The sequence below is a fragment of the Quercus robur genome, chromosome 1, assembly GCF_932294415.1.
Source record: "Quercus robur chromosome 1, dhQueRobu3.1, whole genome shotgun sequence".
Classification (NCBI taxonomy): domain Eukaryota; kingdom Viridiplantae; phylum Streptophyta; class Magnoliopsida; order Fagales; family Fagaceae; genus Quercus; species Quercus robur.
The window spans coordinates 41,290,868-41,317,628 of record NC_065534.1 but is presented as its reverse complement, the minus strand read 5'-3'; the positions used below and the strand labels follow the sequence as shown (position 1 = coordinate 41,317,628).

The window sequence follows — 26,761 nt, the reverse complement described above, 5'->3', positions numbered from 1 at the left end:
ACTAACTCACATAGTATTTGTATAAAAGAAAACGTATTATATTTTAGTTAATTAAGCCCAAATTTATCTACATCAGTCTATGTAAAATTATATAAAAATATATAGTTACTATTAATCATATAAATTTATATTGACAATATTCATTTTGCATTTAGTTTTTTATTTTTTTGGTTCATGCATCTCGAGTATGAAGGATTAAAGTAGATGATGATTGTTGTATGTGAAGAAATAGAAGCAATTAAAAAAAATGATATTTTAATGAAATGTAGTGTAAAATATATATTTTGATGTAAAGTATTTTGAAATATGAGTATGTAAAATTGAAAAAAAAAATTATATTAAAATAGACAAATTTTTGTAAATACTAATGCCAATGCTCTAGGAAAAAAAAAAAAAACTGCTTTCTTCTTAATTTTCAGGTATGACTTTCTCTGTCTTTCAAGCTAGGCCATTTTTCATTAGCTAACTAAGCAACATTTTCTACCCCATAATGGCATTATATGCATGGGATCAGAGAGAATTGAACGTAAAATACATTGACATAGGCTTTTCAGTTAATTAAGATATCAATTTATTTTGTCGCAATAACAAAAAGATATCAAATTATTTATGCGATCCTATACACATTCCAGTCTATTAGTGACTACAAAAGAAACTGGGTAGTTGACAGTTATTTGCTGAGTAAAGGAAAAGCAGGTCCCGAAGCAAAGGATGCCCTCTTGACGAACCTCCCTTTCATTCGGGGCCGCTTTTCTGCATTCAACTTCCGAACCTCATATCTTATTTTCTTTGAGAACAGCCGCGTTCGTCTTTTTTCTCTGTATCTTGACACTCTTGCTTCTCTCCCTCCGTCAGCTTTTGCAGGGTTTCCCCCAGATCCACCAAAATCCCCGTAAGGGTGATGAAAATCAATACTACAAGTACCCTGAAAGATTCACACAAGTATTTGGTCAGTGTCAACAATCTGGTGGAATTAAACAGGTAAGTTACAAGCAAGGAGACACATTCACTGCCTGAATACCGAAATCAACCCACCCAACTACAATTGAATCAGCAGATTGATTTTCTTGATACTTAATTTTTTATTTGTAAATACATAACTCACAAACCACTTAAAATTGGAGCGGTAGCCATAGACAGTTTATTCAATTTGCAAGATGACCAAAAGTGCAAACTAAAGACCAGTTCACTGTGAAGATCCAAAAAATAAAACCTGAATGGTGAAATTGACAAAATGGACTGGACTTGAAATAGAGACAACCTTGATCTATTTGGTTTAGTGTAATACAATTTTAGTGCTCAAATCACAATGGAAGAGAAGTAAGCAAGCATGAGTATGAAAAATTTTATATTCACCCTAGCTAACACAGATTAAGCATGTTTTATTAGTAATAGATTTAAACCTAGGACCTAATTAACCCCAAATTGAATAGCGTTCTCAGCAATTTATCATGTTTTGCCATGAATAATTAAGGATATATAGTATATATAAAATGAAGAGAAGGGAACACCTACCATGCAGTCAGGCCAACATTCATCAGGATCAAAATCTGGCCGATCCCCGTTGGTCCATGGAGACCCTTGGCTAGCCCATGCCGAAATTACTGCCTCGTAATCCAGCCTCAACAGTATCTTCTTTTTATTCTTTTTATCCGCAGCTTCATATCCCCCATCATCAATATTCCTCATCACAGTCGCCTTCTCATCTTCCTCCTCACACGTCGCAGGAGAATCATAGTCAAAGCTCAACTCAAAGGGTTCCCTCATCATATCAATCTCCGAATCATCAACCAGGCAAGCTGTAACAGATTCAGTACCCGCTTCTTCCTCAACCTTGACTCTTCCACTACCTAAACAACCCTCCTTCATAACCTTCTCTTTACAATCCATTAACCCCAGCTCTTCCATACCAAAACACTCATTCTCAAGCCCTCTACCCAATAAGCTTTCAACATCAGCAGCAAACTCAGCAAGATCCATGTCAGAAGGAATAAACCTATGTAAATTATCCACATCATGACCACAGTTAGCTAACAATACCTTAGTTTCACTAGCATTAGGACTAGAATTAACTGCTGCTACTGCTTCTTTTGGCGTTGTAGGCGTGCACAGCTCAGCAACAAAGGGATCGAATATGGGAACCCTATAAAGAAGCTGCTCTTCATTTTCCTCATGTGAAATCTCATCTGCACCGACTTCTGGCACAATAGGAAATGGGTTCCGCAGCGGTTCTTCTTTGGATTTAGGTGTTTGATAATTCACTGGCTTTCCATGTCGTGGTGTTCTTGCTTTTCTAGTGAACCCTCGGTGCCATGATGGTACAGAATTCTGTACAGCTGCGTCTGAAGATTTGAACGATGCAGTTTTTAGGCGAACCCTTTCATGTCTACGTGCTAATTGATTTGCTGAGTGAACCGAAGAGTCACAAACTTGGCATAAGAAAGCATCATCGGCTGGACAGTACCATCGAGCACGTTTTCGTACACAGCTATCGCAGGCTCTAGCTGTTTTTCCACCAACGGCGTTTGCAACATTCTTGTCACAAATCATAACTCAAAGTATATGATTCAAAACAAAATTGGAAGCTAGGAAATACAATTCAGAAATTGGAAGCTAGCATATACCAAAAGCAAGCAAAAGAGTCACAAAAAAAAAAGTATGTTGGAATTGACCTGAAAATGGTGCAATTATTTTCTTTCTTTGCTGCCGGGGAAGTGTGACCCACACACCGCGCTTTTACGGAGTATTTAACAGAGATTGGTTTGCTTTGGATTGCACTTTTGAGAGTTTTCTATAGAGAGGGATTGCGCTTTTGGGTCTTATCTTGTTTTTAATTGGTTGAGCTTGTAAAGTTCATCCTAATCTCTGTCTTTTCATTGGCTGCCTCTCTAATGAAGGGATTTCTTGTGGGCTCCACTGCTAAGGATGAGAATGAGTCTTCTTGGTCCCATATCTCACTCTCTGTGTCCAACTTTTCCTCACTAAAATTTGAGCGAGACCCTTTTGTTGCTTTGTCTTCCTGCTCCACTATATGCCCTGTTTAAAGTTAAAACTCGTGGTTGCGGTCCCCATGAGCAATCTCTCTCGATCCCTCTCCTTCTCTCAGTAAGTTTTGGCTCCTCTCCAATAAATCCTTTTCTACTAGGGTTAAGCAATAAAATCTTGACACATAAAATCCATCCCCGCATTCCCTCTCTACCTCCGAGGTCGGCACGTAATGCACACACATCGTACTCTATAAATGGAAATTATACATCCCTACGCGATAAATTTAATTGTTAATAAAAATGATTATCAAAAAATTGTTAATAAGAACAATTCACAATGTGCATATTGACTTTAGAACAAAAGAAAGAAAGAAAGCTGCATACTAGTAGTAGCTATGGGCCTATTTGTTAAAAGTATTGGGATTTTTTATTTCAAAATAATGTGAAAACTCTATTAAAAAAAGTGTGTTCAAATTAAATATGTATTTAGAGTAATTATAATGTAAACAAAATTGATGGACAATAAAAGTTCTCAGATGCTTGAGCCTAAGGGTTTTCTCTCTAAGGCTGGGCTATGTAGTATTCGTGTTTCCTTTCTCCTTGAGAAAGAAGTGTTTATCTGCCTATAGTGACACTGTTGCTAGTAAGGCTTGGGTTTTATTCTTCGTGGGGTGGGAAAAGAGTTTAGTTTAGGGATGGAAGAGATAACATGCAAATGCGATAATATGTCCTTGTCGGCTAGGGAAGGAAAATCTATTATCTTGTCTAAGAAACAACAAGAGTCAAAGTTCGTTCTAGCAGCCAAGTTCTATACTAGACGAGCGCTGAACATGGAGGCAATGGCTCGCACTTTCAGGCCACTCTGGAGAACTAAGGAAAGTTTTCATATTTCAAACGCAGGTAACAACATTTTACTCTTCGATTTTGAAGTGGGAAGGTTTAGAACGTTGGGTCTCCTTCCAATACGAAAGACTCCCCAACTTATGTTTCTGGTGTGGCATGTTCTCTCACGATGATAAAGAGTGTGAAATATGGTTAAAGAGTAAAGGGGCACTCAAAGTTGAACAGCAACAATTCGGTCACTGGATTAGAGTTAATCCGTTCGGCTTAAATAGGAGTCGGAGTATTGAAATTAAGGGTTTTGAGCCAAGACAACCCAGATCATGGGGGGTAACGGAGCAAAGTGAGGAAGTAGTTTTTGAACATAGATCACAATCCGGTGAAAACGTCGATCCCAGTGGGGGAGAAGAAAACCAGACGGCGGCAACGACGGTGGAAGATGTATACCAAAAAGTTTCTGCTTCAAACACGGGGACCAGGTTTCGCGGATCTCCAGAGGAGATTCTAGCCTTTTGCCCTTAATTTTTAAAAAAATTAAGCAATATGCCCCTATTTCGAAACTATATAGGGATATGCCCCTGTTTCGATACTCGATTACCTTAAAATCGAGTTTCAATGAAATACTCGATTCGTAGAAAATCAAGTTATACAGAATAAAACAAAAAAAAACAAAAAATAAAATAAAGCATGAAACTCGATTTTAGGGAAGTCGAGTTCCAAAACGCCGCTATAGAGCTTTAAAACGTCACTATAGGGCTTAAAAACGCCACTATAGGGCCCCTTGAAGCTGGTATGGCTTATAAAATTTTTTTTGTAGGAAAACGCTGCTATAGGGTTCTAAAACATCACTATAGGGCCTAAAAACGCCACTATAGGCACCCAGAACAAGCCGATTACACTTATTAAAAAAAATTTGCAGGAAAACGCCACTATAAGGTCTTAAAACGTCACTATAGGGCTTAAAAACGCCACTATAGAGCACCCTGAATATGGGCCAATTACACTTATAAAAAAATTTGCAGGAAAACACCGCTATAGGACTTTAAAACATCACTATAGGGCTTAGAAACGCCACTATAGGGCTCCCTGAATATGGGGCAATGGCACTTATAAAAATTTTTTTTGCATGGAACTCGATTTCCTGAAACTCGAGTTCCATGGAATTTTTTTTTTTTTTTTTTTTTAATATTTTTTTTTAAGTTTGATCGGGCATAACTCGATTTTCTACAAATCGAGTATTTAATTGAACTCGATTTTAGGATAATCGAGTATCAAAACAGGGGCACGCTCCTATATAGTTTGCAAATAGGGGCATATTACCAATTTTTTAAAAAAATTAAGGGTAAAATGCCAGAATCTCCGACCTCCAGACGTAAACAACAAACAAGCATATATCAAGGCGATTATTGCGAAGATTGATAAGGAAATATCACCAATACAGCCCCTGTCAAAACCTGAAGAATCAGATAATGAGCTACAGACTAAGGTAAACTTTTTGGGTGAGGAGGTATTGGAAGATCCAGTGGATAATATAAAGGGCTTGGTAAGTCAATCAAGTGTACAGATATCCCAAAGCAAGGACAGTCAGAGCAGGGAGGTAGGTTTGTTGGGATGTACAACAAGACAGTCTGCAACGGATGAACAAAAAAAGGGCACGAACGTAGGAAAAAGAAAAATCACAAAAGAGCCAAGTGTGTCCGGAAAAATAGGAATTGGGCCTGGGCCACAAAGTGATTTAAAAAAAGGCCAATGGACCAGAGTAACTAATAGGCCCAATTCGGATTTAAGGGAGACAATTATGCATGGGGCTGAAGGCTTAAAACGTAAAGCAAAGGAAATACAAGGCAGTGAGGAGCCTAATACAGAGAAGGAGAAAAAACAAAAGAGAGAGGAGGAAACTAAAAAATTAAGTGTGCTGTTTGCTACACATTTGAGATCGGCAGAGGTTGGGGAGCAACCCCGCCGGAGGCAATGAGTATTCTTATTTGGAATTGTCGAGGGCTTGGTAACCGATAGACAGTTCAAGAGCTCGGCGATTTGGTTCGGGCACAAGATCCTATAGTGATGTTTTTAGCCGAAACATGGCTGGATGAAACTAGGCTAGTTGGTTTACGTGATTCGCTTCGTTTTGGTCATCATCATGGGGTTTCAAGATTAACTCATGGTGGTGGCTTGGTACTGTTTTGGAAGAAAGACTTTGATTTGTAAGTTATGTCTTTTTCTCCAAATCGTATTGATGTTCTGATCAACAGAGGGAAGGAAAAAGTTTGGCGCTTCATAGGTTTTTATGGAGCACCAGAAACTCAGCTTCATAGGGAATCCTGGGATTTGTTACATGATTTAAATAATCGTTTCTCTGTTCTGTGGCTATGTGGAGGTTATTTTAACGAACTTTTAAAGTCTCATGAAAAGTTGGGAGGCCGGTTACGACCGTATGGATAGATGCAGAAATTTCGAGAAGTTTTAGATGAATGTGGTTTGTTTGATCTTGGTTTTGTGGGAAATAAGTTTACTTGGTTCAAAACTTTTCCAGGTGGTGGAGTGGTTTGGCAAAGGTTGGACAGAGCGGTAAGTTCAGTAGCCTGGTATGACATGTTTCCTGCAACAAAGGTATCAACTCTGGTTTGTGCTTCTTCTGACCATAGCCCTATTATGGTCTTACCCGAAGGGATCACTTCGAAGCCCCAACGCCCATGGTGTTTCGAATAGATGTGGCTTGAAAAGCAAGGCTGTCATGACACAGTTAAAAGAGCTTGGAAAGTCGTTTCCTCTGACCTGCCTATGTTTAGAGTCATTCAAAATGTTGTTACTTGTAAAACTCAGTTGCAAGTTTGGAGCAAGAAGGATTTTTGTAATGTAATTAATACCTTGTCGGAAAAGGAAAAAGATTTTGAAAAAAGCAGAAGAGGCAGCAGTGAAAGGTGGAAGTGTAGAGTTTTTTATCCAGTTAAAAGGGGAGGTGGCCGAGCTTCTTAGAGTGGAGGAAAAAATGTGGCAACAACGAAGCCATGTGCACTGGATGGTATCAAGGGACAAAAATACTAGTTATTTCCATAATCGGGCTTCACAGCGATTCCGGCGAAATAGCATTTCAGAACTTAGAGATCCACAGGGCAAATTGACCTCAGGTAATGAAAAGGTTTCGGAGATGATAGTTGAGTATTACAATCAATTGTTTACTACTTCTAATCCACATGATATTGAGGAAGTAGTTCGATTCACAAAACGGGTGGTGACGGAAGACATGAATAGTTGTTTAATCAGAAACTTCTCAAAGGATGAAGTGGAGATAGCTTTGAAGCAAACGGCCCCATTAAAAGCACCGGGTCCAGATGGAATGCCACCAATTTTTTTCCAACATTATTGGGAGAGCATAGGAGATGATGTAGTCAAAGCGGTGGTTTCTTGCCTAAACTCAACCTCAATAGAGTCAGGTTTGAATAATACTTTTATTACTCTTATTCCTAAAGTGAAGAGCCCTGAATTTATTACAGAATTCTGTCCCATTGCCCTTTGTAATATTCTATATAAACTGGTATCAAAAGTGTTGGCAAAAATGGGACATACGGCTCTCAAACTGGATATGAGTAAAGCGTACGATCGCTTGAAATGGGTATTCCTTCAAAGGATCATGGAGAATGGGCTTTCACTCAACTTGGATAGGATGGATTTTGGAGTGTATAAAATCTGTGACCTATTCGATTTTAGTCAATGGGGAGCCAAAAGGCAATATCATTCCCACTCGAGATATCTGCCAAGGAGATCCTCTTTCCCTGTATCTTTTTCTATTATGCTTGGAAGGCCTAAATGGGCTTCTAGAACATGCAGTGGATAGAAAACATATAGAGGGTGTGTCTCTTTGTAGAAATGGCCCTAAGATATCTCATCTCCTTTTTGCAGACGATAGCTTAGTGTTTTACCGAGCTAGGGTGGGTGATGTGAAAAAAATTAAGGAGATATTGGGAAAATATGAGGGCATCGGGTCAAAAAATTAATTCAGACAAGACCACTCTCTTTTTTAGCAATAATGCCTCTTGTGCTACTAAGGAAGAAATAAAAAATCTACTCGGAGGGCCTAAAATCAAGGAGTGTGAAAGGTATTTGGGGTTGCCAGCGGTGGTGGGAAGGAGCAAAAAGGCGAGCTTGAATTACATAAAAGATAGAGTGTGGGGTAAGCTTCAAGGTTGGAAGGAAAAAATTTTGTCGCAAGCGGGTAAAGAAGTACTTTTGAAGGCAGTGGTTCAAGTCATCCCTATGTTTGCCATGAGTTGTTTCCAATTGCTTATGGGTCTTTGCCAAGATATTGAGATGCTCATTCGAAAATTTTGGTGGGGACAAAGGGGAGATAGAAGGAAAATCCATTGGGCAAAATGGGAGGTTTTGTGCCAACCAAAGAGTGAGGGGGGTCTTGGTTTTAAAGATCTTTGCCAATTTAATAAAGCCATGTTGGCAAAACAGGTGTGGAGGTTGATACATGCCAAGGAGTCTCTATTTTATAGAGTATTCAGGGCAAAGTATTTTCCAAACAATTCAATATTTGAAGCTAAACCCTCTACCGGCTATTTCGCATGGAAGAGTATACTGTGGTCCAAAGAGTTAATTGAGAAAGAATCCTTTTGCAGAATTGGTAGTGGTAAATCTGTCCAAATTTACAAAGACGCATGGTTACCAAGTCCTGAAGGCAGAATCAGCTCCCCAATCTTGCACCTAGCACCAGAGTCCACTATGGATTCCTTGATAGACTCATCAACAGGTTGGTGGAACATCAATCTCATAGATTGGTGTTTTCATCCACCTGAAGCAAGAATTATTAAGTCTCTACCTTTGAGTTCTATTCCACAACCCAATTCTTTGGTTTGGAGTTCTGAAAAATCGGGCAGCTATTCTGTTAAATCGGGGTATAAACTTCTCTATGAACTTCATAACCTTGACACAAACCGTCCAAAAGTCTTGGAATCACAGCTGGGATTTTGGAAAAGCATATGGAAGATGAAGGTGCCAGGAAAGATTAAGCATTTTCTCTGGAAGGCTTGCACAAACTCATTGCCCACAAAAGAAAATTTAAAGAAGCGAAAAATTCTTTATGAATCAGAGTGTCCTCGCTGTGCAGGAGAATCGGAGTCAGTTGTCCATGCTTTATGGAGTTGTGATTGCATCAAAGTTGTTTGGGATTCGGATTTTGACTGGGTGGATAGGAACTCTGTGAGCACTGATTCTTTTTCGGAGGTTTTTTAAAAAATCAGAGCCAAACCTGCTTCAGTTCCATTATTTGCAGCAATGGCTTGGTCAATCTGGTATCAGAGAAATAAAACTCGACTCCAAGAAAATCCTCTGCCCCTCTGTAATATCACTGGTTTTGCTAAGAACTACCTCAGGGATTTTAGGAGTGCGGTTAGACCCTTTGTTCAAAGAAAACGGGATGTCCCTCGCAAGTGGATACCTTCGATAGCAGATACGGTGAAGATTAACTATGATGGAGCAATGTTTGGAGAGTCAGACATGGCAGGTATAGGGGTGGTAATCCGAGATCGCAAGGGTCAGGTGATGGCTACCTTATCCGAGAAGATTGCAAAACCTCCAACAGTGGATTTCATTGAGCTTCTTGTGGCACGGCCTACTATCTCTTTTTCTGCACAATTGGGTCATGTTTAGGGTGTTTGTGAAGGCGATTCCGAATCTGTTGTCAACGCCATAAAGGGATCCGATATGGAAAATTCTCGAGGGGGGCATCTCATCAAGGATATTCTATCTCTTTCAAACTCTTTTCAGAGTATATCTTTCGCTCATGTAGGAAGGCAAGGTAATACTGTAGCGCATGCCTTAGCCTAGTGAGCGAGATCATCTCCTTCTTTTCAAGTCTGGTTGGAGTGTGTTCCAACGGACATTTTGTCTTTTGTTTTGAATGATCTTCCATTTTCTTGACTTTTAATACAAAAAGTAGTCATTTCTCAAAATAATAATAATAATAATAATGTAAACAAAACAATGTGTTTTGCACCATGTTTCTAAAACATTTTTTTCAAAATTGAACACACAATTGGGTGCTTGCACGGGCTACTTGATGTATTTGGGGGCTTAAAGCGAAAACTGATTATCTTGTTTTAAATGCAAAATTACTACTAATTAATATGATCCACATAGGTTTTTTTTTTTTAGAAAGTTTATAGACAAAAAATTTGACAAAACTTCTTACACTTATTGATGTGGAAGATTGATAATGGTAAGCAAAAAAGTGATGTTAGTGGTAAACGTAGATGAGAACTAATAAAAGTTTCCTAACTCAATTATTGTGAAAAATGTCGTGCATTTTTTTCTTTTTCTTTTTTTTTTTTTGTGTATTGCTCTTTTTTTTTTTTTTTCTTTTTTGAGAAGTGCTACATTTACAATATTTTTCAATACAAATCCAAGGTGTTAAGTTTCTTCTTGTTTTCTATTTGAATCCACTACTAAAGTTATTGTTTGCTAAACACACTATAACAACCTGTTACTTAGAATTTGTTGTAAAAGTGTGTCGATGCCTCACGGCTGTTTGACCACCCATCGCGGGGACACTCACACGTTGCCTAGAGCATTCAGGCTTGGGAGCTCGGAGCTTGTGGAGGGAGGTTGTACCACGGGTGTGTGACTGGTATATAAGTCAATTTTAAGGAAATTACCAAGGGTAAGTAAAGTCACCACCACTCATTGGGTTTTTCTAAGGTGTGATTGGTCACTTGACTTTAATTGATTTTATTACCAATCCTAGGCTAAGAAAAAGGGCATTTTTCCTAATCTAATGTCGATGGGTAAAAAATCTTGATTCTTAAGTTCGAAAGAAAGGTTACATATGGGAAAGGTGTTAGGCACCCCACAACGCCTATCTGTAGACAATCCTTTGTTTTGGTAAAATCATAATATAAGGACATTGGTAGTTGAAAACGAGCTATTGGCATTAGCTTTCGGGCTTTGAAGCAAATTAGGCTTTAAGGTTTGGATTCGGAAAGGGTGTGGTCTTAATCGATGCTTCCCTAGTGCGTTCGGAATCATTGCCAAATTTCCACGAGGAAACCAATGTTACTTGGTGACATGCATCGGGACAATCCCACCGCAGTGATTATGCCCACATTATGACATGAATATGCACCTGTAGCAAATGCCTTGAGCACATACTCATGCCACAAGGTCAAGTGCGCTCAAGGCTAGAAAGTGTCGCTCACATTGCCACAAGGATCCATCATATAAAGTGCACAATCACCCACACACACGCAGGCATATATATATATATATATATATATACATACACATGCATCATTCACAATGCTATCACACAGAGTAGGAAAGTAAACAGACATTGTCAATGTCCTAAGGGTATGGCCCAGTTAGGTACAGGAAATGTAAAACAGACATTGCCATACCTAGGGAATGCAACCCAAGTAATGAGCAAGAAAGAAAAAGGGTACAAGGAGAGGGGGAACACTAATAATTGCTCTAGAGAAAAGGCTAAGAGAGAGGGAGAAAGAAGTAACCACTGGAAGAGGCTAGGCCTCCTAATTTATTGAACATTGCCCTTTATGGGCTTGTGTCTTCTTGCTTGCATCCTTTCCCCTTTTGCCTGCACTTAGGAGGTCACATCCTTACTCCAATTGTCCATGGTCCATGCATGTACATGCATTGACAAGAGAAACAAGCTAGCAGACAAGCAAAGAAACAAGTAGAAGGAAAGCATGCTAAAAGACAAGATATCAAGAGGAGAGAGAGAGAGTTAAATAGGGGTAAACAATATGTTATCAAACAAAAGAAGGTGTCCTAGGAGGACAAATGTAGGTTTGGATTAAGTGTCCATAGTTCCATTGGATTGGAGTATGGATGACACACAGACTCATGCATGAACATGTAGGCAAGCGTGCAAAGATGCAAAGAAGCAAAGAAAGCCAAACGAGTGGCAAAAAGCAAGGAAGGCAAGCATAAGAACATCACACAGAGCGGAGAAAGGGTATGCATCAAAAAAACTGACATCACAGGTGTATCTCACAAGTGGTCACACCCATATAAGCCACAAAAGGGACGAATGTAACCACACAAGCAAGTGGCCCCAAAGACCGACAAGTAGAAGCCCACAGACAGTATAAAGCATGGAAAAGCCCAGATCTAGACAGACAAACATAAAGATAAAGCTTAGAAGTAAGCAAGCAAACATAGACATGCATAAAGGAAATGATCCAAACCCTTTGATATAGGGCTAGGTATATGGATGTAGGCCTAGACCACAAGATCTAGATCTACACCCTACCTAAAGAGCCAAAACACAAGAAAAAGGAATAATCAAGAGATAAAAAGGCTTTAGAAGCACATGGCATAGCAACCAACATGTAGATCTAGACACATGAACGTGGCATAGAGCACACAAAGAGATAGATTTGAACATAAGCATGGCAAAGAGCACATAAGCAAGTAGATCTAGGCATAAACATGACAAAAAACATGGAAACAAGTAGATCTAAGCACAAGCATGCTAAAAGGCACCTAAGCACATGGATCTAAGCATAAATACAATATTTAGGCATGCCCTAGCCCAAGAAGGCTAGGACAACATCACCAAAGTGTTAAAACATGGCAAAAAGTAAGGGGACATGCTAAAAAGGCTATAAAACATGCTAGGAAGCAAGATAAAGCAAAGATATACTATGGAAAGAAAATAGACATGCTAAGAACAAAGATAAAGCAAAGGGTGTAGATTGTAGCTAAAAAGCTACATCTACACCCTTTGCTTTATCTTTGTTCTTAGCATGTCTATTTGCTTTCCATAGTATATCTTAAACCTCAAATCCAAGGTCGTAAGACCAAGGAGAGGAAAAAGAGTGCAAGAACACTTCCTCTTGATTGTTGAGAAAAGAGAGGAATCAAAGGTTTTTTTACGTGTTTGGGAGAGAATTTAGAGAGGAAAAGAAAGAGAATCTGCCCAGAAAATGCTCCAAATTTCCTTTTTCTTTTCTTTTCTTTTTTTCCTTTTATTATTATTATTATTATTATTATTATTATTATTATTATTATCATTATTATTATTATTTTATCTAAGGGGGGGTCTTTACAGCAAATAGGTGAACCTTCAACTCCGGCGGCCACAAAGTGGCCGCCGACTTGGAATGGCCTAATGAAGGCCTTCCTGTGATTGGATTGGGTTGATCTTGGTGTCCCTGGAAAGGTATGGATGTGTAGTTTCTAGAACACTAAAGAACTTGGAAATCAAAAAGTCGGATCAAAAGTTATCTCAACCGTTTTAACTCTGAATTCGACCCATGAATAGTCATTGGAAAATGAATTCAATAATATTGGTAATGACGCTGGTCTCAACCTATTTTGATGGTCGGATCAAAATTAGGGTTTTTGGTTCTCCCGGAAGTCAACCTTAGGTCAAACTTGGTCAAAGTTGACAAAAATCACCGAGTAGCTCGAGTTTGATGTAGAAACATGAAAAATGTTGTTTTGAGATGATTTTGACTATGACTTTCGGTCTACCCAAGGTTGACTAAGGGCAGTTTGGTCAATTTGACGTGAAATAGCACATTGAGTGCTTTGATGCATGTACGGGCTGCGCCACGTCAATCTAAATGTTTCCATGACCCCCTAGAAGAAAGTTAATAATTTTGAGATTTTTGGGGTCTGGCACACAAATCAAGGGCGGACAAAATAAAGTATCTACAAAGTGTTGAAAAATGTTGTGGAAGTAGCATTTCTCTCTCTCCCTCTTTTTTTTTTTTTTTTTTTTGATTTGATAAAAAAATATTATTTTATTTATTGGTTAATATTTAGGCTTAATTAATACTATTACAATGAAAGAAATAGCCCTATTGGTTTAAATTCTGGGGCCTTTTTTTATACTTGGAGCTTTAGGTGACTGCATCAATTGTTTTTGGCATTGAGCTAGCACTGGGTGCTTGATATGAGTACCCATTTTTTAAGAATTTTCTAAAAATAGTATAAATTTTTTTTTAGTGATGAGAGAGAAATTCCTGCAATATTATAACAGCATCAATGATCTCTCTCTCTCTTCTTCTCATTTCTTTTCTACCATAGCCACAAACTCACATGAATAAACACCCTAAATCAATAGACATCCACATAAACTGCAAAATACATACCCAAACACAAATACAAAATCACAAAGAGACCTTTATGAACCCTAGCCTCCATATGAACACCACACCCTACTAGGGCACACACTAATCTTGAGATGGGTTCATTTTGGACAAAGAAAAACAAGGAGATGAGAGAGATAGTAAATCAGATATAGAAAGAAGGCTCAAGGGGTAGAGAGTGTGAGACTAGGAGGAAAATATGAGTGGGCGATCACCGGTTATGGCAGTGGCAAGTGTCCATGAAAGGAATCGACCATGAGTGTGGTAGAAATCACAAGAGAGTTTAGATTAGAGAGAGAGAGAGAGATAGGGAGTGAGAGAAATCATGAGAGAGCCACCACCAGTACTAGCTCATGGTGGATGCTACATCAACCATGAAGGACCAATAATGGGACTTTGTGTCTTAGGGTTTTAGATGAGAGTGAGAGACAGAGAGATAAGCTAGAGAGAGAGAGAGAGATAATAGATGAGTTGAGTTTGTGCAAGTAAGTGGGACGCATAGGTGTACAAAATATTTGCAATTCTGCCATTGAATCTTGTGTTTTTTTTTTTTTTTTGTGAAATGTTAACCAATGCCCTTAGGGTATTGGTTTAGGAACTATTTTTAGAAATATTTTATGAGAAAATGATAAAATAATTAGTTTTGTTGACAACTTTTTATATTTCCTATGAAAGTGGTGCCAAACTTTTCTAATATGGTTTATTAACAATTGTCCTAAAGGCACTCATTAACATGACCCATTTTTTAAAGGTTTTTCATAATACATGTTTTAATATCTCTAAATTAAAAAAACTGTATTCTAAATACTCTATTCAAAGTTTTCTTACCAAACACATCATTTAAAAATGAAACGCATGTGCTTTAGGATTTAAATCCTTGAAAATTGTTTTCAAATAACGTTACCAAATGGGACTTGATTTCATGTTTCCAACTTTCATTGGACTTGAACCCTTAGTGCAATGGTTACTCCACAAGTATAAGTGCTTGTGGGGTGGGGGAGGTAAGGGCTGGGGTTCAAGTTTCTAGGAGGGAACTTCACACACATATACACTTAGATTAGACTAGAGTAGAATTTCTATCTTATATCAAAATCTTTCATTAGAATTTAATTAACCAGTATTTAATTCTTATAGTTTAATTTATTTTATTGATAAATTACATGTGTTTTTGGTGGAAAGACATAAAGTTAATTGAACTACTTTGGTTCAATGTAAAAACTCGATTAATATATCTATTAACTTTATTTAGTAAATGAGTTAAGTTCAAGTTTATATCTATTTGTGTCAACTATTATATGAGTCATCCTAAAATTGGTCTTTATGTATATTATATTACACTAATTGAATCCAAATTAGTTTAATTGTTGTTTAATTTTGCACTATATGCCCAATTTTGGTGCCAAGTAACCTATTTATAATAGTTAGCACGAAAGCCGAGATGACCATCTTGCTCACCTAGGTAATACCACCTCAGGATACTATTGTTGGATGTTTCTAGGGGTAAACACGGGTTGCAAGTAATACATATTTATGAACAAGTTCATAAATGTAAGATTCCATATAAAATTTATATTAGATTATAGAAGCTTATAAGTTATCAAATTATTGTTTGCAATTTACTGATAATATAAATATGTCATTTCATAGTAAAGAAATATATAATATATTAAAATAAAAGTTAATTTAATAAATAATTCAAATTAATTTCTAACTACACTCTAATTCCATGCTAAGTATAATGCCAATTAGACCTTTCATACTTTAATTTTGTGGCAAACTTCCCTCCAATTTCAAATTACTTCGAGTCCATTTGACACTACTTATGATCTATTATACTTAAGCTCATTTAAAATTACTTCTGAGATTATTTAAAATGTCTCCAAATTTCTTACCAAAACCTATCACCAAGGACTCAAACTTCATTGATAGAATTCAATGAATAAACTTGATGGAGGATGAGGGAGAAGTTGTCACGGTTGGGAGGTCTCAGTGGGGAAAAATCCTTGAGGAATGCTCCTTAAGCTTGCTTGGGCATTTTCTCACAACTTGGCCCTACAATCAGAGAGCTGCCAAGAGTTTGTTAAGGACAGTATTGAAAATCGGCTCAGACCTTAAGATTGTTGATGTGGGAGAGGGATTGTTTCAGTTTAAATTCACAATGGAAAGCCAATTGCTGTGTGAAGGGGTAAAAAATCGCGGAACGTTGGGCCTGACGGATTCGGACTCATGGGCCAATATTAAGCGTGGGCCGAGGACTTAGCGTCACTTAAAATACTTGGCGTACACGTTTGGAATCTGAGGGAATCCTAGGAAAATCAGGATGTTCGCACAAAGATAATTCTAGAAGATCCGCCTTAATGAAAAAACCCACTCTACAAGGAAATATTTGTCCATCACGCTTGGGATTGTTAGAGGAAGAGTCCCATAAGGAAAAGACTTCTAGTCCAAGGAAGGGAAGCCAACTTTCTTCTACTATAAAAGCTTCAATACCCTCGCAAATCAAGGTACGCATAATTTACCCTCTCTAGCACTCTAGAGTTGAGAACAGTTCTAATTTGACCGTCGGAGGGTATTTGGTCGACACCACACCGGTGCCCACGGCGAGATCACTTTTTCTTCTTGCAGGTTGTTAGCGGGAGCGAACGTGGATTGTGTTGCTCACTGGTGATATTACGGCATCATCAGTTGGCGCTGTCTGTGGGGAGAAATAGACGGTTATAAAAATTATAATGGACGGTATGAAAAGGATTATAAAATTCGGACGGGTGCATACGTGAAGGGTGTATTACTCCCCAAGTTGTGTCAACAGGCATGTACTCCGTCTCCCCAGGACGGTTCATCCACGTGTTATCCTCTAGAAAAAAGTAACGACTCTTCCAGTCTCTATTTGAGTCGGGAGTCTCAAAGATGACTTTCAACAAAGGGTTTCTACTAGCAAAACTGTACATCCCCCTTGATCTATCGATCTCATCTGGACGGTAGCAATAAAGGAATTCACGCACCGTCAACCTCCTACGTCCGTCCGACATTGCTCCATAGAGGATTTCCATCGCTATGAAGACCCTCCAGGCGTTTGGAGATATCTGGGTGACGGACAGTCCCAGATAATATAAGAGTTCTCTGTGAAGTGTACTTAGCGGAAACCGAAGTCCTGCCTTCAGCATCTGCTCGTACACTCTGACACCTTCTACGCCTTCGTAGTAACACTTCTCCGACACGTATGGTAGACGGATGGAAATGTTGTCTGGAATTTGGAAGTTTGTTCTAAAAGTGCTGAAGTGTCTCTCCTTGATGATGGATGTGAATCTATGCACCGTCCACTCTGGTAGCATGATGAACTCCCTAAGTCCACCAGCACCAATGATGGGTCCCAGTGCTTGATCCCCGTCGTCATTAGAAGAACCTTCTTCTTCAACCATCTCCATATCCTCATCTGCTGAGGATGAAGAAGAAGCAGACGGACTCCTATCTTCGCCGGGACTCTCTTGGTCTTTATGAACGGACGGGATGCTTGGTGGTACACTACTCCCTTTACTTCACAGCTTATAAGGTAGAAAGTGGGGGGGTTTTCTTTCGATGTGGGATTCCAAAGGGTGCGGTGTAAAAAGGCTACAAGGCAAAAAGCCCTTGGCCCAAAGATCCGTCCATCCAAGGAACACACACGAACAAAGTGGGTATGCGCCTCCAGCTTGATCTACTGGACGAAGTTAGGGCAACAGCAGAACAGAGGTTAGCGCCCTATCAGGATCTCATGGCGAAACACTATAACAACAAAGTGAGGCACAGGGACTTCCAGGTCGGGGACCTCATACTACAGAAAGTAATGGGTACCGCCAGAGATCCTTCGCAAGGAAAACTCGGCCTCAACTGGGAAGGACCCTACAGGATCGCGTCATGACAGAGGAAGGGAACCTACCACCTCGAAACGATGGACGGACGAAAGCTGCAGCACCCTTGGAACACGGAACATCTTCGGAAATACTACCAGTAGAGGAAAATATGGGGATCCGGCGATTTCCAAAATTTATTTTATTCTATTCTTTTAGCTACAATTTACTAGTTTTTTCCTTTTTACTTTTGCTACAATCTTTTTGTGCCTTTTCAAGCCCAAGGGGGCAGGTACTTTTTCTACAAACATATTTTCTTTAAAGAAGAATATTCAGACACGACTTTGATTTTTCACATGGATGTTTATTACGAATGTATATTATACAGGCAACAAAATCCACAAAGTGGACGGATCACCAGAACGGTGAACAAAATTACAAGTCCACAAAGTGGACGGATCACTAAGGTGATGAAAAACTGTCCTCAAAGTGGACGGATCACCAAAACGGTGAAATTACGAGCCCACAAAATGGACGGATCACTAAAGTGATGGGTAAACTGTCCACAAAGTGGACGAATAACCAAAGCGGTGAACATAATTACAAGTCCACAAAGTGGACGGATCACTAAGGTGATGAAAAACTGTCCTCAAAGTGGACGGATCACCAAAACGGTGAACATAATTACAAGTCCACAAAGTGGACGGATCACTAAGGTGATGAAAAACTGTCCTCAAAGTGGACGGATCACTAATGTGATGAAAAAACTGTCCACAAAGTGGACGGATCACCAAGACGGTGAAATTACGAGGCCACAAAGTGGACGGATCACTAAGGTGATGGGTAAACTGTCCACAAAGTGGATGGATCACCAAAGCGGTGAACAAAAAATTACAAGTCCACAAAGTGGACGGATCCCTAAGGTGATAAAAAACGGTCCTCAAAGTGGACGGATCCCTAAGGTGATGAAAAAACTGTCCATAAAGTGGACGGATCACCAAAACGGTGAACAAAATTACAAGTCCAAAAGTGGACGGACTACCAAGATTTTGGAAAGTTGACGGATCATACCTGTCTTCAAGGTAGACGGATCATCCAAATGGACGGATCAATCAACACTAAAAATAATAGAACTCCACACTGTGGACGGAGTGAACGTTGGCTAGAAGTACACTCGGATAGACGAGTATTTTCTTAAAATCTCTCCTTCATGAGGAGGACGGATTTTTAAACAAGTTCCAAACAAAAATAGAAAGCATAAAAATAAAGTATAACATTAATAAGCGAATAAAAAGCCCAGGGGGCAAGTGTTTAATACAAAAAAAAGGACGGATTGTTCTCAAAATAAATTACAAAAAGATAAGTAATATCAGTCTACTTTTTTGGGTCGGCAACTTGGGCATCCTTCGACGGGACTGATTCTCCGTCACCCTGAACCGCATCATCGCCAAAAAGGTCGTCCGTATTCTCTGAAGCGGCGGGCAGAGCAGACGTCTGATCTTGATCATTGACGTTTATCATTGACAAATCCAGGTCAGGGTAGGCTTTTTTAAGCTGACGGAGTGCATCGTCGAAGCCTTGAAGGAACGATCCCCCCAGCTCTTTCAACAAAGCCTCGGAGTCTCGGTATTCACTGACAGCATCCTCCTTGGCTTGACGGAGCTTTTCCTTCAAGTCCTTTATCTCCTCGTCTTTAGCCTCCAAGGCCTTCCCAGCTTCCTCCGTCCTCTTCTCAAGCTCTTTCCTAGTCTTCTCTGACAGGTCGAACTTCTTCTCCATTGTAGACTTCCACTTATGAAGTTGACCGAGTTCGTCCTCCGTCTGCTCTGCTTTTGCCCGTACACGGTCCAGAGCCGCCTCACAGTTTAGGCACTGGTCCATTAGGCCCTTCATCATAACCAAGGACTGGAATAAACAAGTTAAAAGGGTGTTAAACAGAAGGCTAAAAAGTTACCTGTGCAACAGCAAACAGACCCGTCTCCCCCATTGCCTCCGTCGAATGATTACCCAGGTCCTCGTAATCCTCCGTGGAAATTATTGACGAAAGTTTCTCCAAGGCAAATTTTGAGTCATCACGGAGGAGAGGAGGAGGTTTCTCCTGGCCGGTGGACAGGGCCTTCATTAAGCCCTTGCTGGACCCATGTTTTGCTAGGGTGACGGTCTTCGTTCCTTCAGCCATCAAGCCCACAACGGGTTCCAGAGGAACCTTCTGCTACTTATGTGGACAGTCAGACTTGGACGGCTGCTTCCTCTTCGCCGACGACCCCAACCCCTTGGGAACCACAACCTCGCCCGTCTCCTTTTATTTGACGGCCAGTGATTTTATTAGAGCCCTCCTCTTTGCGTCGTCCATTCCTGTAATACAGGACGGATGAAGCTGTCTACATAAATCAAAAACTACTTTCGAAAAGTAAAAGTTGACGAACTTACGTCTGTGGACTCTTTCGTCATATATAATGGCTTCACGGGTAGGTTCGGGACCGTCACAATACCAATGTATTGTTTTTGGGTTCACTAACTTGGCCCAGGTCCTTTCTTCCGGCTTAGTCTTCTAGAAAATCTTTTCAAGGAAACCAAATTCCTCAAGACTAACTTGTGGGCGCCGTCTACCTGCAGAGAAATAGACGATTATAAAAATTATAATGGACGGTATGAAAAGGATTATAAAATTCGGACGGGTACATACGTGAAGGGTGTATTACTCCCCAAGTTGTGTCAACAAGCATGTACTCCGTCTCCCCAGGACGGTTCATCCACGTGTTACCCTCTAGAAAAAAGTAACGACTCTTCCAGTCTCTATTTGAGTCAGGAGTCTCAAAGATGACTTTCAACAAAGGGCTTCTACTAGCAAAACTGTACATCCCCCTTGATCTATCGATCTCATCTGGACGGTAGCAATGAAGGAATTCACGCACCGTCAACCTCCTACGTCCGTCCGACATTGCTCCATAGAGGATTTCCATCGCTATGAAGACCCTCCAGGCGTTTGGAGATATCTGGGTGACGGACAGTCCCAGATAATATAAGAGTTCTCTATGAAGTGTACTTAGCGGAAACCGAAGTCCTGCCTTCAGCATCTGCTCGTACACTCTGACACCTTCTACGCCTTCGTAGTAACACTTCTCCGACATGTACGGTAGATGGATGGAAATGTTGTCTGGAATTTGGAAGTTTGTCCTAAAAGTGCTGAAGTGTCTCTCCTTGATGATGGATGTGAATCTATGCACCGTCCACTCTGGTAGCATGATGAACTCCCTAAGTCCACCAGCACCAACGACGGGTCCCAGTGCTTGATCCCCGTCGTCATTAGAAGAACCTTCTTCTTCAACCATCTCCATATCCTCATCTGCTGAGGATGAAGAAGAAGCAGACGGACTCCTATCTTCGCCGGGACTCTCTTGGTCTTTATGACCGGACGGGTATACCTCCTCGTATTCCGTCCCGTCACGAACCACTGACTGGTTACTTGACGCACTAGACATTTCCTACAAATTGACGATAAAACCTAAGACTGACGGGTCTAAAATTGTTGACGGGTGTGTAGGTCTAACAAAAATGTAGACACAATGTAACATTGAAAAAAAATGATGATGACAAATGAGAATGAAGTACTTACCACACTGTGTAAAGAGTAGTTGACGGATGAAATAGCCGACGGGTATAGATTCTCAACGGAATGCTCTGACAAGGCTGACGACTTTGCTCTGACAACGATTTCTTGCTGAAAATGTTAGAAATGAAGGAAGAGAGGTGCGCTATATATATATGGGAGATGCACGGAAGACGAAGCGACGCTTCGATCCGATACACCATCCAATCCAAGAATGACACGTGGCATGCCTCATTAATGTGACAACCTGACAACACGCGTCCACGGATCGTACCCTTTAAGGAGCCGTCAACTTCATGAATCTTCATCCGTCAATATGTTCCATCTGGGAACGTCAAAGTTTTCAACCATCACCATTAGCAATCCTTGATCGTTATGCCCAGTTACATTTAACCGTCACCCTAATGATCCGACCACTTAAAAACATGACGGACCATAGGGTGAAGGGGGCAACTGAAGGGGTAAAAAATCGCGGAACATTGGGCCTGACGGATTCGGACTCATGGGCCAATATTAAGTGTGGGCCGAGGACTTAGCGTCACTTAAAATACTTGGCGTACACATTTGGAATTCGAGGGAATCCTAGGAAAATCAGGATGTTCGCACAAAGATAATTCTAGAAGATCCACCTTAATGAAAAAACCCACTCTACAAGGAAATATTTGTCCATCACGCTTGGGATTGTTAGAGGAAGAGTCCCATAAGGAAAAGACTTCTAGTCCAAGGAAGGGAAGCCGACTTTCTTCTACTATAAAAGCTTCAATACCCTCGCAAATCAAGGTACGCATAATTTACCCTCTCTAGCACTCTAGAGTTGAGAACAGTTCTAATTTGACCGTCGAAGGGTATTTGGTCGACACCACACCGGTGCCCACGGCGAGATCACTTTTTCTTCTTGCAGGTTGTTAGCGGGAGCGAGCGTGGATTGTGTTGCTCACTGGTGATATTACAGCATCATCATTGTGGGTTATGAACAACAGACCTTGGAGTTTTGATGGCCACGTACTGGTCCTTCGAAGATGGGAGATGGGCATGACGGCGAAGTCGGTTACCTTTCTATCCCTTCCACTATGGGTGCATGTTTGGGGTTTACCCTTTGATCTTGTTTCAAAGGAGGCTAGTAGGGAAACAGGGAACGGGTTAGGGCGAGTGGTCAAGGTCAACACCAAGGCCTTCACGTTTGATCAAGCCCATTTCATTAGAGTTAGGGCAGAGATTCCCCTCATAAACCTATTCATCAAGGCGGTTCTGTCTTGATCCTCAAAGGGGATAAAATCTGGATTGGCTACAAGAATAAGAGGCTAGTTGGCCTCTACTTCTAGTGTGGCAGGTTCAGTCATGAGGCAAAGGAGTGTTCCACACTAAGGGACCCGCACTAGAAAGAAACACCTTATGGGGAGTGGCTTAAGGTAGGTTTCCGGCGGAAGGATGATATCGGGACATCGGGAGGAAGTTTCAAGTCAAGGAGGAGATCTAGCCCACCAAGGTTGGAAACAACTTCGGACAACACTAGGGGTTTGCCACAAACAACCCACGACACTACTCCACGTCAGATGGGTGATATTAATGGAAACCATACCAACCTTAGTAATGGAAAGATATGCACGGATTCCAAGGAAGTCAATTTCACAGAGTCATCAACACACATTGAATTAGAAGCAGATATTTTGAGATTTGTCTCATCGAAGAAGATAACGGCCTACCCCATAGTAAACGCTACCTATGAGAGATTGGAAAATTAGGTGCTCTCAAAAAAGAGATTTTTGGGTACTTTTTCAAGACACTTCTCTTTTTGGGTAAGTGGTGTGGAGTTGCCACTTATTTTTTATAATAAAAAATAAGAAAAAAAATTAAATATAACTTTACATGACTGAATTGTTCCATTCTCATTGATTGAATAAAAATACAAACTTAATAAATTGAGTATTACATGGTTTGGGTCCTAGTTACAAACTACCAAAAAATTACATGCCTTTTTGTCCTTGTTACAATCTACCCAAAAAATAAATAAAAAACAAAGATAAAGCCTAGGTCTACCTATCCAAAGATACTAAATTCGGAGGTTAGGTTATGGAATGGGAAGGTGTTAGGCACCCATTCCGCCCAGACAGAGTCTGATCTTCTAGACTCTCATGACCAATGTACCCCTTTATGCATGATATGAATGATATGTTGCATACATGAAACACTTAACTAAACTATGTCGCATAAGTCTATTTTATGAATGTGTCCTCTTCTTTGTTAAAAATTCAAATCTATTGTTGAAAAAAAATTTGATTTGATTCATAAAAAGATAAGATCTATTTTGTTAAAAAGGGTCTTTTGCTTAAAAAATATCAAAACTGTTTTGGAACAAAATAAAAATTGTTTTTTGGTTTATATGAAAAAAACCAAACCTATTTTGTAATAAAAAAATCTAGATTTGTAGAATGCTTTTAAAAAATCAGAACTGTTTTGTTATGTGAATTAAAAATAAATTTTTTTTTTTTTCTTTTTAAGAAGAGAACTACATTCATGAAATAAACCTACGGTACTTGTATTAAACAAAACAAACATGACATTACTACTCATGACTTCCTTTTTTATTTCAAAATATGCTTTGTTTGAAAAATTCAGATCTATATCTTAAAGAAGATATATATATCAGTTTTTAAATAAAATAAATTCAGATTTGCATCTAAGGAAGATACAAATCTGTTTGTGATTTTAAAAATTCAGATCTACATCTAAGGAACATACAAATCAGTTTTTATTTTGAAAAATTCAGATTTGCATCTAAGTAAGATACAAATAAGTTTTTATGTAAAAAATAAAAAAAATAAATAAATAATCAGATTTGCATCTAAGGAAGATGCAAATTAGTTTTTGTATTAGAAAAAAATTCAAATTTGCATCTAATGAAGATCCAAATCAATTTTTGTGTTAAAAAAAATTCAGATCTGCACCTAAGGAAGATGCAAATCAATTTTTATGTTAGAAAAAATTTCAGATCTGCATCTAAGGAAGCTACAGATTTGTTTTTATGTTAGTAAAAATTCAGATCTGCATCTAAGGAATGTACAAATATTTTTTTTTTTTTTTTTGGTTTTGAAAAAGATTTGTTAATGAGCAGATTTTTTGAAATTCAAAAGATAAACTATAACAACAAAAGAATTAAGAACATGATTTCAAGGAAAAATTTAACAATACATGACATCCACATCAAAAAGAATTATGAGCTTAGTAGGCACCAGGAGCCATACCCCTTCCGAGAAACTAGAATAGCATCTGATGGGGAAATGGAAGCCAAAGATATAGGGCTATTTCCCTTTAAAGATCTAGGAACGGAGTCAAACCGGTGGAAGAACTTCTTCTTCATCCTATGGATTTGGAAAAGCCTTTCAAGCCTACCTTTAACCGACCCCAACAAAAGCAGCCCTTACTCCAAGATCTCAGCTTGTTGAGTAAGATGAACTCTTTTTCCCAGGGTATGGATTCAGAAATCAAACCTCAGCAGGATGCTTGACTTCGCATTTGGTAGGCAGTACGCGCCTTAATTGAAGTAGGCTCATAGAAAGCGCCAAAAAGACTCTTTCCTATAATAAAAAATGAAATAGCACACTCCCCCCTTATTAGTAAAGGGGGGCCGGGCCGGCCTCAAGTCAGCTTTTGTTTGCCTAAAACTAAAGAAGCCTTTTCTTTTAAGGCCTTTCTAAGAGTAGGCCGATCAAAGATGTGAGTGACGTCGATCACACCAGGAGGGTACAAGGTTAGCCTATGAGCTGCGGGACAAGATGCGAAACTTTAGTGAGGAAGAGGCTCTTGAGCCCTAGTTCTTCAGGCTGGATCCTCTTTGTGAAGACCAACTCAAGCGAAGCTTTCAACTAGTCACTCGAGTTTAGTTTGGCTGTTAGCAGATCTGCTGGGCCATCCCGTGCGCAATAAGTAGCGAGGTTGTCCGGAGCTGAGCCTGTACAAAACGAACCAGACGCGGGCTCTCATCTTGGCCATTGTTTTCATTTTCGCATCACTTTGTGGTGTGGTATTGTGCAGACAAGGTGCACTCGGGAAAGAAGTTTATCTATCTGCAAAGGACGCTGGAAATAGGTTGAAAGTAGGGCGGAGCTTACTTAGCCTTCTTGTGCTAAGTCCATTAGGCCCTTGGCTATGGGATCCTTATCAAGTCCCTCTCGTATACGATCGGGCATGCTCACTTTGAGTTGGCTCACAGCGGCTACCTCCTCAAGCTTAAGTGAGGCCAATATATCTGACCAATCATCAAGCTCAGTACGACTAGCATAAGTACGACTATGGATTTGGTCGGTAGGGCGTGGTTGGTTCCGAGCTACGAGCAAGACTGGCGTAGGCATAACTTTCGCTTGACATCTAAGATCCATTGCTCGATTTTGCATACTTAACATTAACCTAATCTCGACGAAAGAATGTGAAGAGCTCGCTAGCAGACTATTCGATTCATCTCATCAAGTCTTGGGCTCAGACGGAATCCTACCCTGCATCATCGAAATGTGCTTTACAGGCCTGAGCCACTTAACTTGCTATATTGACTGAAGGCCTAGTCAGCTAGTTTGTTTTAAGAAAAATAGATTGCTAATCTCCGTAGCGTCACGAGCGGGATTTGAACCCACACTTCAGGTCTTCAAAAGAACACCCGTGAACTCCCTTTTATTCAAACGTGACTTTTGTTTACTCAGTTCACCACGAAAGGGCTACATCCGGGGCCGGTTCGGTAGGAAGTTTTTGAGAAATGCAGTGCACCAAAGTAAATAAGGAACGAGATGAAAGTCAAAGGAGTAATAGAAAAGGAGGGCCCCTAATAAAATATATAATTCTATTTTTCATCTTATTCGCGCCCTCTGTCTTTACCTTGAATTCTATCTAGCTCCTGGAGAAACTCCCCCCAATCTTCGCTGTGGGGGTTTTGGAAGGACCTCCGAAGGGAAGCGAGCTTCTGATTAGTCTCATCTATCCCTAAAAATTCGGCCTCTGCAAGCATAACGTCAATCGCACGATTGATATCGGGCGGATCATCTGGGAGAGGCTCATTGCGCACGGTTAGTAGAGTGGCAGAACAGGTAATTAGCCGCGTCTTATTCTCCGCAAATTGATTCAACTTGCGTTCTGCGGCTTTGTATTCCGGGGTCCTTTCGAGGGTTTCCTCCGACGCCGGCTGTTCAACTGACTGTTCCCTCTCATTACCATCATACGACGGTATGGAAGGGATAGAGGTCAAAAAAAAAAAAAATCATAAATCTATTTATGCATCACCAATAAAAATTAATGAAAAAGATTAAAAAAATGAAAAGAAATTCACTACCTCTTGCATGCTTGCTATTTGTTGTGAATGGATATTTTAGGATTCAAAGAAATTTATTCAATTATCTT

General features: G+C 39.8%; 1 protein-coding gene across 1 annotated transcript; it reads right to left on the bottom strand.

Moving 5' to 3' along the window:
- Nucleotides 1–517: 517 nt before the first annotated feature.
- On the bottom strand, nucleotides 518–2,641 carry LOC126689953 (zinc finger protein CONSTANS-LIKE 16-like). The gene is made up of 2 exons (XM_050385106.1): nucleotides 1,516–2,641; nucleotides 518–925 (listed from the first exon to the last, which is right to left on the bottom strand). Exons 1-2 carry the CDS (start codon nucleotides 2,548–2,550, stop codon nucleotides 671–673), a joined length of 1,290 nt encoding a protein of 429 aa, XP_050241063.1. The 5' UTR covers nucleotides 2,551–2,641; the 3' UTR covers nucleotides 518–670.
- Nucleotides 2,642–26,761: the final 24,120 nt, after the last annotated feature.

Bases quoted from the DNA above. Each gene is read 5' to 3' on its own strand.
- LOC126689953 (XM_050385106.1), bottom strand. From the start codon at position 2,550: ATGATTTGTGACAAGAATGTTGCAAACGCCGTTGGTGGAAAAACAGCT. The intron at 926-1,515 runs GTAGGTGTTCCC...TGAATCTTTCAG, and splicing joins AATGTTGGCCTGACTGCATG to GGTACTTGTAGTATTGATTT.